The following is a 13,852-nucleotide window of genomic DNA, read 5'->3' as shown; positions in this document are numbered from 1 at the left end:
CGTGTGAACGAGACTGACCGTGGGATTGTGATCAAATCACGTGTGAACAATAATCTTACCGCGAGACTGAGCGCACTAAGCATTGGAAATGGAAGGCGATGCGAGCTAGCAGAAGACATTTGTGTGTTTCGGAAATGTAACATTTGTACTTAAGGTATGGGCTTAATTTAAGCGACTATTTCTGAAACACAGCCTAGTGTCCGGTACATGTTTTGAAAACCCGTGTTTGCAGAGCATTATTGGATCACGGGAGCAACTCCAACAGTTAGCCTTGCTGCTGAGAACAATGTACTACTGCCTACGAAGAACAGTCGGCCAGAGGACGCAGCTCCCTGTACTAGGTCTTTCGTATTTTACTAGGTGTGGCGTGGTTACGATATAAAACAACATTGCTAACAATTCATGCCTGTTGGTTCAAACTAGTGCAGCAGGACGTTAGCCAACTGAGGTAAATTATTCACTCTCGATAGCGACTTGCTGCCAAAATGCTTCACGCAAACCTGGTTTGGGAAAGTACAAGGCCTTGCTGACATTGCATCGCTAAACACCTGGCTAGCTTGCCTTAAAAACAAATAAGTGTGTCCGAAGTTTAGATGAATTCTGGGACTTGTTAGCTAATGTTTAGCTGACTGGACGAGAGGAGGTCGGATGAATCCACATTGCAGCCCGGACGCTCCCTTCGGAGTTTACATCTTATGTATCTTTTCGAAATGATGGACCACGGCTGTTTGCGCGTATTTTTATTTGAAATGGCATATTGTCCATTTCTTGGTTGGAGCAAAATATAAAACAAAACGCAGACATGGTTAGCAATTGTCTCGTTTCAGTTTCATAATAGTTAGCCTAACATTTATATCCTATAACGTTAACTAGCTTAGATGTTGAAGGATACCACAAAAGTCGATCCAGATTATATATGGAATTTATTCATACGGAATCCTCATCGGTTATAACAAATACATAATTTATGTCATGAACCACAGAAATTGTTAATATAGTCCTCATAACATCATAACATATCCCTTTCTGAATCATATACGGTACATCACGTGCACATGCAGTGTAGGGTTTTCAATTTCATACTGTTAGCCTAGCATTTATATTATATAACCATCTTAGATGTTGAACACCACCAGGGTGGAAATATATTATTAAGCCCTACAAATAATTCATGCATCTCATCTCTTTAAAACAAATACCCAATCGTAAAATAGAGAAATAGTGTATTTATATATAATATATCCCTCATAAGACTGGATTTCCTTTCAGCAACATGTACATCGAACAAAATCATGCAGAATATTTTTAAATTATCTTGTGATATAAATTATAAATTGGCAAATACAAATACCCAATCTAGTATTTGTTTTTTATGTTGTTACTTACCTCCACCTTTTTGGCCTGTGTCATATAAAGAACAATTGGTTTATTGTGTAGTAACTGAGCAACAACTATGTACACTAACATACAAAACGTATAGGGCACAACATACAAGTACATTACATTTATTGAACCTATATGTTGATAAGCATGCCTTTTTATAATACTTCAGCTGCCATGGATGCCAGTCTGGAAACAGAACAAGACAACATTGCTGGTGATCACAAGTCAGGTAAAACAAAATGTCAGTTGATAAACAACAAAATGAAAATATTTTATTTGACAAGGTAGAGCTAGATCAAGGTATAACTCTTGTGGAATATAAGCGAGAAAAGAGATTAACTTAATTTCCCCTGTTCTATAGAGCAACAAGGTGATCTGGAACACCAAATTGGGATATCAGAAGATACAGATAAGACTGCTCGTCCTAGCCTCTCAGAGTTTAAAAAGTCTTGGGGCTTCAGGCGGACAACTGTAGCCAAGAGGGAGTTCATGGAGGAAATCATTGACCTGGACCCTAACCCCATTCGCAGGGGCAGGAGTCGCCGCACCAGGCAAACACGCCAGCCCGCTGTAGACCCTGAGCCCCCCCCAAAACCTAGCCGCTCAGCCAGTTCAGTTATAGACAACCTAGAATGGTCCGCTCCCTCCTCGCCTGTGGATACACCAGCCGCAGAGGCCTCCACGGGAGGGGCGCTCGACCCCAGCTTATGGCAGGACTTTGGCTCTGCTTTCCACACTGCCTTCTCCCTTCTCGGTGGGAATGAGGACACGCCCATGGACATGGCAGATCCCCTGCCAGGCCCTGATGATACTTGCGCAGTGGATTTGAGTGAAACCCTTAGCTCAGCCGGGGCCGAGCTACCCGAGATGGGAGCAGACGGTTCTGACAGTGTGGAAGGGGCTGAGGATCCTGACCCCCCTGAGTCTTCTCTCGTGGGCGTGGTGGGGGATGAAAACCAGGAAGTGCTTATGATCTCCAGTCAAGAAGATGACAGCGACAACTTGACTCTCCTGCAGCTGAAGGAACAGCTGACATCCAAAGGGCGAACCGGCCGAGGAGGGAGAGGGAAGGCCCGTGGGAAAGGTAGGGGGAGAGGGCGAGGTAGGGGCAGAGGTAAAGGGAGGGGTCGTGGAAGGGGCAGAGCAGTGGAACTAGAGTCCAGCACTGCAGATGATGATGAAGATCATACTCTAGTGAGTCAGAAAGCACTGTCACTGCTGCACGAACAACAAAAGCCAGAAGGCAGTCCAAAGGAGGTGGTGGTGTTGGACTCATCCAACAGTCCCAGCAAACTTATAGACTCTGACTGCATAATCTTGGACAGTGACCCTGAACAGTCTGCCGATGGCACCCCAGGCCAATATGACGATCCAGAGGACGGGAGAGTTGTTGAGGAGAGGGGCTATTCGAGTATTTCCGACAGCGAAGGCTACGACCCCAACGCCCTGTACTGTATCTGCCGTCAGAAACACAACAAAAGGTACTCGTCACTCGTTGCAACGTAAGCGTCTTTAACGATTGTAAGCCCCTCCTGGCTATCATTTATTTTCTCGTGTCCACGTCCCCTAGGTTCATGATCTGCTGCGATGGCTGCCAGGAGTGGTTACACGGAGGCTGTGTTGGCATCAGCGAAGCACAGGGTCGTTCCATGGAGAGGCGAAGAGAAGAGTACAACTGTCCTACCTGCACCAACAAGAAACAAAGATCACTCCTTGCTGACGTCCCGTGTGAAGATTTGTCTGAGAGAGCAATTCCAGCAGGCTTGCCGAATGTTCTCGCATCTACTGCTTCTGTCGAAACAGTGGTAGAGGTCCCCAAGCAGCAGGAAAGCAAGGTAGGAGGGAATAGAGCCCTGGCATATTGGTTGAACTGCTGAAAGTCTTTTTTGCCAACAATGTATATCTTATTTTCTAATGTTTTGAGTTCTGTGTTTATGTAACCAAAGAAGAATGAAAAGAATAATACCATCATGATTGTGAACATAGGATGTCGCTTAGAGGCATGTTGTATGCACCTATTGTACTTCTCTTCAGACAAAAGCGTCAGCTAAATTTATACAACGTAATGCATGTGACCATATTGTCGACGTGAACCTCGTGAACCCCGGTGTGACTGCCATCCATCTCAGGTGCTCTCCAGCTGGATGTATGATCGTAGTTTAGAACACGGCCTAAGACTGAACTCTGCTTTCAGGGGGCTGCTGAGGTGACGCCGGAGCAGGCCGGGCCAGCGCCTGAGATTAAGACGGAGACGGGCAGCTCGTTTCCTCTCTGCATCGGCCCCAGTTGCCCCAAACAGGCCTTGCAAGACTCTGTGTACTGTGGCACTGATTGTATCCTCAAGCATGCAGCAGTCACCATGAAGTCCCTTACCGAGCCCAAGCCCAGAAGTCGACCACAGAGAAAAGCTGCCGCCAGGGTAAAGAATCAAACAGTCTGAACGTGCTCTTTCTGTGCTCATTTTCCCTTGTTTGTGTTTGATTCAACCTTATCATCCTCATTTCCCTGTAAGATACATACTCTGGTCTCGTGAGTATTGGTTCTTTACTCTTTGTTGTCGATGTTTTGTCCACAGGGTCAGAGGTCGGGTGGGGTGACTCAGAGTGTGGCAGAGCAACTGAAGGAACATGAAGAGGAACAGCAAGGTGATGGGGGTCAGAAAGAGGCAGCGTCTCCCCTCGCCTGTCATTCCAGCCTCAGTGCAGTTGAGGCTGCTCCTGTAGAGGCGTCGCCTGTGTTGTGCATGGCCTGTAGGTATCTTTCACTGCACAAACACATCCAACTGGCTCACGACAGACCCTCAAATGAATCAGTGAAATCACAAACAGGCCAACATCTCCAACTTGTAGTCCCAGGCAAGGGAACACACTCACACTCACACTCTCACACACACACACACACACACACACACACACACACACACACACACACACACACACACACACACACACACACACACACACACACACACACACACACACACACACACACACACACACAAAGATTTTATTTAGCAGAGTTCAGCAATGGGTAAGTATGTTCGCTTTTTTATTTTGCTTTCTTCAGTGAATGTACATCTATATTCAGTACATGTCAATCTTGAGGGGTCTGCATTTCAGTATACCGGCCACACTCAATTTGGTTGCAAATGTGACTCAAAACCACGTTTTCAAAGTACCGATGCAGAAGCTGAATAGACACAAACCACCCCGTACAGCAGGAATTGGTCTGAATACTCCAGTTCCCAATATCAATGTGAACACCATCAGCACTGCCACACTACTGCCAATGTACACGTTACAAAGCATACGCTGTACAATTATTTTATTGAACAGTGAAGAAAGACAGGGCAAATTGGAAGAACTTGACATAGAAGAACCCCCCCCAACACCTTAACTCGTAACCTAACACCGCAGATTTAGTTATCTTCTTTCACAATTCTCTGGAAATGACAGTCGCATTCAAAACTCCCACGTCATCTTAAAATATGAATATCTTAGGGTCCAAAATATTGTGAGTGATTTCTCCAGATTGTTAGTAGGCAAGCCCTTTTATTTAGTTTGGCCCTTTCTTGCGGTTTCTGATCAGCATATATTTGTATATGCAATTGTATACTCATCCTCTCAGTAAACCCTTTTAAGTTTTGTACTATACTGTTACTATACTTTTTAGACCACAATTTTAGTCCATACAGTACATTCAGTAATGATCTGCTATCTAACAGATAGCCGGCATCAACACACTTTCTTTTTGGGAAAAGGTTTAAAAGCTGGGTTGGCCTTAAATAGTGCCCATCGATCCTCAACCTTCGTTCGAAACCCTATGAGAAAGCAGACACCCCTGTATACTCAGCATTTGGTGAATACATGACGGGTTGCTTAATGAGGTTGAGTTCTGGGGTGATAACCTGCCCTTGAGGAAGAAGAACATTCAGCGTTGTCCTACTCACCACTACCACTGAATCGGTCCATGGCCTGTTGCTTGGGGATGTAGCAGCAAAACAACGTTGGTCGGCTTTGGATTTCTCTTCTGCTCACCAGTTGTTGTTTTTTTGCTTGACACACAAATTGCTGTGACCTACATAGCATCTGCACCAGGAGAACAAACTCACAAAGCAACTTTCTTCTATATTTCGAAAAGAAGGACACCCACGACCATACACACTACATTCAATATCAATCACAAAACACTTTCCTTGTCCGTTGGAATCTGATGCACAAACTTTTCTGACTGAAGGAAAAGCTCATGGATAGTACAGTGCAGCTCTCAGGGCTTTAAGTCATTCATCCTCTTTCACACACAAACATTGACACGCATACACCATTACTCTCTGGCCAGCCATCAAACCATACAACTGTCCGTAATTACTTGGGTAAAACTGGGTCAATCGGGGCGAGGGGGGGGTTCAAGAATGAATGACAAGCCACGGTGCTCCACCCCGGCCGTGGAATGGGAGGACTGACATCTGGGTGCACAGACCGATCCCAAGGTGTCAACAATGAAGATGATGTCAGAGAAAAGCATCAGCGGCCTCCACCCAAAAAGCCGTTGGTACCATTCCACAAAGAAAACTGGCAGTTAAAGACGTAGCAGGCCTGAGTGAGTTACATGTTCCAAATTCCTCAGCCCGTGTGGAACACAATCATTTTTTTGGGTTTGGGGCTGCGAAGGTTTTATCATCTAGGATTCAGGATTCAGGAATCATGCATACATACGACCTCTACACGTCATTGCAGGAGCTATCAGGATTCAGTGGTCAATAGCACTTCTTTCTAAGGAACAAAAAGGATGTGTTTCTTAACACCAACATTTAGGGGAAAGTTTGGATTTCTTGCACAACTTGGCCAACAGCAACAAACTATTCACCCTGTAGCAGAGACTCCAGTCATCTTAATGGGTACATGTTATACCACCAGGTGTGAGTGTGATTAGCAGTTACAAGCCGTTTTGAAAATCTGCGTCTTCCGACATCCCAAGTGGGCGTGTCCACCTAGATGTGTGCTGGATAGTCTACCAGCCTACCCAGTGGACTGAAGCAAACGTTGCTCATCTATCCAGCATACATCTAGGTGGACACGCCCACTCGTGATGTCAGAAGACACAGATTTTCAGCTTGTAACGGCTAACCACAATCTCACCTGGTGGTATAATATGTCTCCTTTAACTGGTCATTTTGAGCACTGATACATTTTGCATCACCAGGTTTCATGTGTAGCAGAAAGAGAAGTAAATATTCATTGCCTTATAGATAGGTAGTAAGTGGCTTGCATTGTTTCGTGCATCATGGCACATGAAGTTTTCCTAAAGGAGATGTGCAAATTTAAAAAGGCAAGAGTAACTATAGTTGCCTTTGGGTCGAACAAGCAAGGGCTATCTTAATGATTTGTGGGTTATGATGCATGGATTTGTCTCAGCAAAACCACATCTGAGATAATTTTATAAGGTGTTATAATAACAAATTTTAGGTAGATTGCCCTTCAGTCAAAGTGAAAATCCTCCTGTGATGCACATGGCATGTGCTCTTACATTAATTTGTTTGCAGAGATACAACTCAAACATGCATGCATACATACATACATACTTGTCGTCTGCATACAATGTGTGCGTCATGACACGTACGACTTCTTGATACCACAGGAACGAATTTATGCCATCCAAGTTTTTAGATTTTTTTATTAAAAAATAAATATACCATGTTTACAAGGTATGACAGCCGAAAGACTAGTAAGGGACGAATTACTGCGAGGGATGACCATACGAGTGAGTCAGAGGACACTGGGTTCCGTGGGCCCTGCAGTGCTGTGTGTCTTGTCAGCTCGCTGTAGGAGGAAGGAGAGTGAGAAAGCGCAGCTGGTACTGGGGTATCGATACTGCAGACATTTAGTCACTCAGGAATTCCCCTCCTTCCCCCCCCCCCCCCCCCCCCACACACACACACACACACCTAGGGACCACATAACATGCATTCAGGTTACTTTATTTTACGACCTCATAACAGGAATCTGATCTGAATCAGGGTCATATGTGGTCCTATATCAGACACTTATCTGATCTCTGGCCATTTAACAACAGGTTGGACTGTTTCATTTCATGTGTTGCTGCTGGCTCCTCTCCCCCCTTTGCACATTAATATTAGCAATAGATGCTAATACTTTTTATGCAAAGTTGCAATTAGGATACTTTCTGTTTGATGAAACATTGAAATAGTAATTGTAACTGGCCGCATGTCTAGCCATTCAGGGCAGAGATCTGGTCACACTTTGTCAGATATTGGTCATCTACAAAAATGTATGTAAACGGTGCAAAAGATTGATCGTAGCACAAAGATCTGAGGCTGCACATGGGCCCCTTGGAGTCCAGAGTTTACCGTTGCCCTGTAGCACACAGCCTACTAAATTAATTCTTGCACATGGTGTGACCTTACGTTATTAATGTTTTTATTGCATTTATGATCGTAAAATCTGTGCCAGAGCAGCTTCTTTCTCACATAACTCCAATCAGCAGACATCTGACCAGACTTGCTGCCTTGTCATTTCTGGCCGTAGTCAGCTGTGTTCGGACTGGAAACACACACACACACACACACACACACACACACACACACACACACACACACACACACACACACACACACACACACACACACACACACACACACACACACACACACTTCAGATTGGCATATTGGGATATTTTTGCAATGGAACCTTCTTTTACAGAACTACAACATGCAGACATACACATTGGACACATTGATTTGTGGCTTTAGTGTGGGTTAATGGAGTAGGAGAATATTTACGTCCTTTTAGGTCTACAAGATGGTTGGCTATACTTGGCAGTGGAGGAGATGGTCAACAGTCTTATCCTTTTTCAAAAGCAATTGGCTGTTTATTACGACCGAAACCTTTTGTTCGCAAATACATGTTGGATGTCATTTTATTCGATGCAGTTTTGAGTTAAAAAGGTCTTGTCAGGTCGTCGTCGGGGATCGTCATTTTGACCTTTTTGTCTTCTTTATATATGTAGTGCATAAGCACCCTCTGCTGGCCGACTGAGAGCTGTACGACCAAAACACTTCTGTTCAGAGGCCATTATTAAAAATAGTTCCTGCTCAAAGAAAAATGACGTTGGAATACAATTAGTTCTGCAAGGGTACATCTTTGACGCATTACTATTGATGATTTACCCTTTTTTTTTTTTCATAATTATACATAAACAGACATCAAAGTAATGTAGCCATATATTTTCTAATGGGAAAACTAGGAGCCAAGAGTTTCTATTTAATCATATGTATATTTTACAAATGATTACACAAAGAATCATATATATATATATATATATATATATATATATATATATATATTTTATAGCTACCTAAATGTTTGGTAGATAAAAAATTTAAGAGCTTTAATTTGAGTGCAATTGGTTAGAAATGCCCGAGCAATCAATAAGCTATTATATCTGAGAGGGATGTGTTTTTTTTTCTTCTACACTTTCAAACTCCATTCTCATTTCTGCCCTCTCTTTACAACTATTGAATGTTGCCTGCAGCATCTTAAAACCCTCCATCAACAAACGTTTCTGTCCATGCCATTAAGTTCCCTTCATCACCGCAGTAATTGATTAAATCATCAGAGACGATCCATCCAGTCTTCAGCCAGTGTTTTTTTATGAGTGAATCAACTAATTTAACAACACACCCGTCAAACAACCAAAAGGAGTCCTTGTGAATTTGTCCAGTGAAGATGAGTCTCAGAAGGTATATTGAGATTTTTTAGCACTTGGTCGAGAAGGCGCTTGGTCAGTTTGGAGCCATTTACATAACAGTGCAACACTTTTCAGCCAAAACAACCACCAAGCCTTGCAGTGGCTGTGGAGGATTTGTCCACATCTCTTGAGATGCAGGGACCAGCACAGCTTCACCACCTTTTACATTTTTAAAGGGATTACGGGTTTTTGCTTAATAATCAAACGGAACTAATTAAATTAAGTTAAGCTGTTTTGAATAATACAATGGAATCTTAGTTACAACAAATATAAAAGTAATTTACGTTAACATTAGTTTCAGCCAAAAAATGTCCTGCCAATTAATTTCCTTCAATATCTATAATATTGACTATACAATATATGTATATACTATACCAATTACTTATTTAAGTAGAAATATCTTCGCACACAATGTACCGAAATGTGTCCTGGTCCTCTCAGTTAAAGAAAGCACAATAGTCTATGATGGCAGTGTATTTCATTTCAAATTCATGTCATACTTAAGTTTACTTTGACATAATTGCCATTAATCCTTGTCAACCTCTTCATCTCTCCCACTTGTCACACTAAGATCAACATGTTAACACTGCACTTATCACAGGTTTCAGAGTTTCCGAGGTAGCATGATATTGTGGAACATTTAGAACTTCATTGAATTCTGGTCCCTCAATCATCTCTGGCTTTAGGGACGGTGTGCTACCTAAACCAACTAGGGGTCCTATTGTCATTGGGGCTTGTTAGTCCTCTCTGACATTCTTAACTCTAGTTCTTTGTTGTTTTCTTCACCAACAACCTTCTCAAACATCCATTAAATCACAACATATGCTCTGTACACACAGAAGATCATGCAGAGGGCTGCTCAGCCAATCGTTAAACACAAGCACCAGAAATGCTTTGATAACATCCAAGGCATGCACACTATTCCCTTAGTCCTGAGGTGAAGTCCTGCAGAACAGAGACAATGGCAGAGTAATGTAGGCCTACAGACTAATACACACACCCACAGTGTTTGTGGGTGTGTTTCCCCCTCCCCCAATTCCTCAAACAAACGACTGTGTCCCGTTTCTTTCCTTGACTTGTTTTTTTTAATCAGATTTCAAAAGTGTATGGCAAAATACAAACATTTCAATTGATTAAAATACAGATTTACGATTGATTTCAAATCGAGGGAAAATATACTTTTGGTGTTTCTACGTCTTAAAGGTGACACATTATACCACCAGGTGTGAGTGTGATTAGCAGTTACAAGCAGTTTTGAAAATCGGCCTCTTCCGACATCACAAGTGGGCCTGTCCACCTAGATGTATGACGGATGGATGAGCAACGTTTGCTACAATCCACCAAGCCCCTGGGAACAGTGAATACTTCCGCAATCCTCCAGTGCTCAGCGGCCAAGCCTGTTATTGCAGCTGTTTATGCGGGCTGTGGACGGGTCCCACGATTCAAGGGGCCCAGAAGTAGATATCTCCGTTCACTCTAATACAAGTGGGGAACAGGAATGTGTCTCCGCAGAAAAAAATGTCTGGATATCAATCAAAGGCTCATTATTATCTTTATACCATGTACTTATGTCTGGATATCAATCAAAGGCTCATTATTATCTTTATACCATGTACTTATAAAATGTAAGTTTTCTCTTTTAAAAAAAACGCCACCTCAAGCGTTTTATAAGCAGTAGGAGGGGTGGGCAGCTGAAAGGAGTCGTAGTAGAACACATGTTGTTTCGGCCCAGCCTCCGAGAGGGCTCAGTGCACGGCTCCGTTAACTTCTCGTGTCCGGATTTTCCTTTTACTTAACATGAATGACGTCGGTGGTTTTTAGGCACTGTGTTGACTTTTTATTACTTAAAGTCGCCGAGGGATGTGTAGACAGACCTCTCGCTTATGATGCTACAATACTAACAATGCAAGACAACGATAATATTTCTACATCCGGCACGTCATGCACTAGGGCGTGGCGGGCTCCCATGATGCGGAAGCAAATCTCTCCTTGATGTTGCCCGGCGCCATTGAGCAGTTTTCATAGGAATGAATGGGCGCCATTTTTTAATCCGCTGTCCTTTCTTTAATAGGTCCATGCAATCCACTGGGTAGGCTGGTAAACTGATATAGAGCTCGTAAGTCTGCCCTTGCCGGGTGACCCCCATGGAACCTCAGGGCTAGGAAAATTTGAATGGGTTTCAATGAAGAGAAAGTAATTATTTGCTGGTCATGGTCTTTATGTGCCCTGGATTACACATAGGTTGTTTGTGGATTTAAATTATAATTTTTCATGTAAAGAAAACAAAAACAATTAGTGAGGAAGTTTGATAATGTTAGGTTTTGTGTGAGGCCGCTCTTGTACAGACATGGCGATCTCTCTGCTCCACTTCACCGCACTTTTCCAAGGGGAGGATAACAGCATCGAAGGAGGTGAAAACCATTATAAGTCGGGGCATGTGTCGATTTTCAGTTATGCCAATGGGGAGATTGACGGTCTTGTCCGCGCCAGTTTCAGGGAGCGTGACGTCACACACAAGACGTGTAGTCTTTCTCATTGTGTTTCCTCTACAGCCTTTAACTGAACAATTGCAAAATAAATGGTCAAACTCTTGACATGAACAATTATCATTTAAATCCACAATCAATAATCCAGGGCATATAAAGACTGGGAAGGGAAAATAATCACTTTCTCCATTGAAACCCATTCATATTTTACAATCTCAAAGGTCCCATGGGGGTCTACCAGAAGGGGCGGACATACGAGCTCTATGTCCAGCATACATCTAGGTGGACACGCCCACTTGTGATGTCAGAAGAGGCAGATAATGGGATAATCAAACTCACACCTGGTGATATAATATCACCTTGGAGGAAAGTCCATCGAATAGCCAGACAGCAGTCACAATACTTTTCCCATAAAGGTACTTGGATTGTGGGATTGCGATCCAAAGTGGGTAGCCTGAAAGCCTCCATTCGATTAAATCGTTATACCAGATCACCATCAAGTCCAGCACACCTTTAAATCTTAGGGTTAACCCTTGACGAATCGGTGATGTGAACGTGAAATGCTACTTTTGGAAGTAACACCAATTGTAAACCTTAGATAAAACTAGAGTAGGGTGATTCTGCTCCTATAGATTTGGTATGGTTTGTTATGGTGAGAATGGTATCCTTGAACCCTATTGTGGCCCAAATGGCCGCGCCGAGGCTACCTGAAATGCTGCTCTCCTTCTGTGAGCAGTTTCATTATCTTGACATAAGAAATGCTGTTTTTTCTCCAAATTAATGCATGGGGAAATCAGACCTTGGATATTCAGAGGTTGACTTTGTTAGGGCGGCCATCGTTGAAACCATATAGTAGGATATTTAGATAAATTATTTATGTATGGCTTGATGAATATCTAGTATTTATTTAATAGCATGCAAAGGCTCAGTTTGGAAGTAATTGATTACTGAGTGACTTTCTTTTTGCCGGACATTGCCAGAACGATTCGCATATTAGTATTAGTCTTCAACTGCTCAGTTAATTTTCGATTTCCAAGGGGTGTTATCATCAATGGCTTCTGGATGCAATTGAATAGACCTACAACCAATCAGATCAAACATGTGACACATTAGCAACAGCCTTCTTGGTTCTAATCGCATCACGCCTGTTCCAATATTGGAGCGGCTGTGATTGGGCCGATCCCGAGCCATGTCTGGAAATCTGTCTGAACTGGAGGGGGGGGGCAAACATACCAGAGTTAACAAACACGAGCACACAGTTACAAACTTTTATTGGTATGAAAAAAGCAAAGATTTCTGAAGATTGACCATGCACTCAATACCGCAGGCCTGAGTGATGTTCCCAATTTCTCAGCCAATTCCTCAAAGATTTATTTTAGGTTCTTTTTTTTTTGCAGAGATACAACCTACATGCATACATAGATACATACATGCATGCATGAATGCATGCATGCATGCATGCATGCATACATACATACATACATACATACATACATACATACATACATACATACATACATACATACATACATACATACATACGTAAATACATAGATCTTTTTACTTTGAAGTATATAATATATATATTAAATACGACCTCGCAGATCAACTGGCTCGAAAACTTTAATTAGTATAAAAAACAACGATTTCTAAAGATTGACCATGCACACAATATCGCATGTGTATGGAAGCATATATGTAGCAAAATTCAAATGGCAATGCAATTTGCAATCCAATATGCCATTACATTATGCAATTGACAATTCATTTTGCAATTTAATAATGTAATTTTAAAATACGTTATTCAAAGTGTATTTTAATATGCAAAGTGACAATTAAATCCTAAATTCCATTTGAAAAAGTTATGACAATAGAAATAGAATAGCATGTCACATTTTTTTAGTGCCTTTATTAGAATGGAAAAGCTATAGCGCCCACGTGATTGCAATGCACTTCTCCACGCTCTGTGTGTTGCAGAATTCAAGTGACATTTCAATCTGCCAAAGATTTTGCAAAGCGTATCGAGTCTGGGCAGGAGCTACATCACTTCCTCGTCAGCCCAACCAAATATTAGACATTCTCTGGTAAAGGCCGGTCTATACTCCTCCGTAAAGTGCTTTACATAGACACGGAGAGCCCTCTCTCTCTCCGTAGCTTACGTGCTCATCCTATATTTTTATACTATCTGTAGACGCAACGGAGATGGCTAGGGCTGT

General features: G+C 42.5%; 1 protein-coding gene across 1 annotated transcript; it reads left to right on the top strand.

Annotated features, from left to right (window-relative positions):
• The first annotated feature begins 55 nt into the window (after window positions 1–55).
• On the top strand, window positions 56–5,031 carry LOC115545869 (death-inducer obliterator 1). The gene is made up of 6 exons (XM_030359347.1): window positions 56–154; window positions 1,553–1,612; window positions 1,745–2,864; window positions 2,954–3,218; window positions 3,578–3,802; window positions 3,959–5,031. The coding sequence occupies exons 2-6, from the start codon at window positions 1,558–1,560 to the stop codon at window positions 4,415–4,417; spliced, it is 2,124 nt and encodes a 707-aa protein (XP_030215207.1). The 5' UTR covers window positions 56–154; window positions 1,553–1,557; the 3' UTR covers window positions 4,418–5,031.
• The last annotated feature ends 8,821 nt before the right edge of the window (window positions 5,032–13,852 follow it).

Source organism: Gadus morhua, chromosome 1 (genome assembly GCF_902167405.1).
Source record: "Gadus morhua chromosome 1, gadMor3.0, whole genome shotgun sequence".
NCBI classification, from domain to species: Eukaryota; Metazoa; Chordata; class Actinopteri; order Gadiformes; family Gadidae; genus Gadus; species Gadus morhua.
Note: the sequence above shows the minus strand (reverse complement) of the source record. Positions and strands in the feature narration are given on the sequence as shown.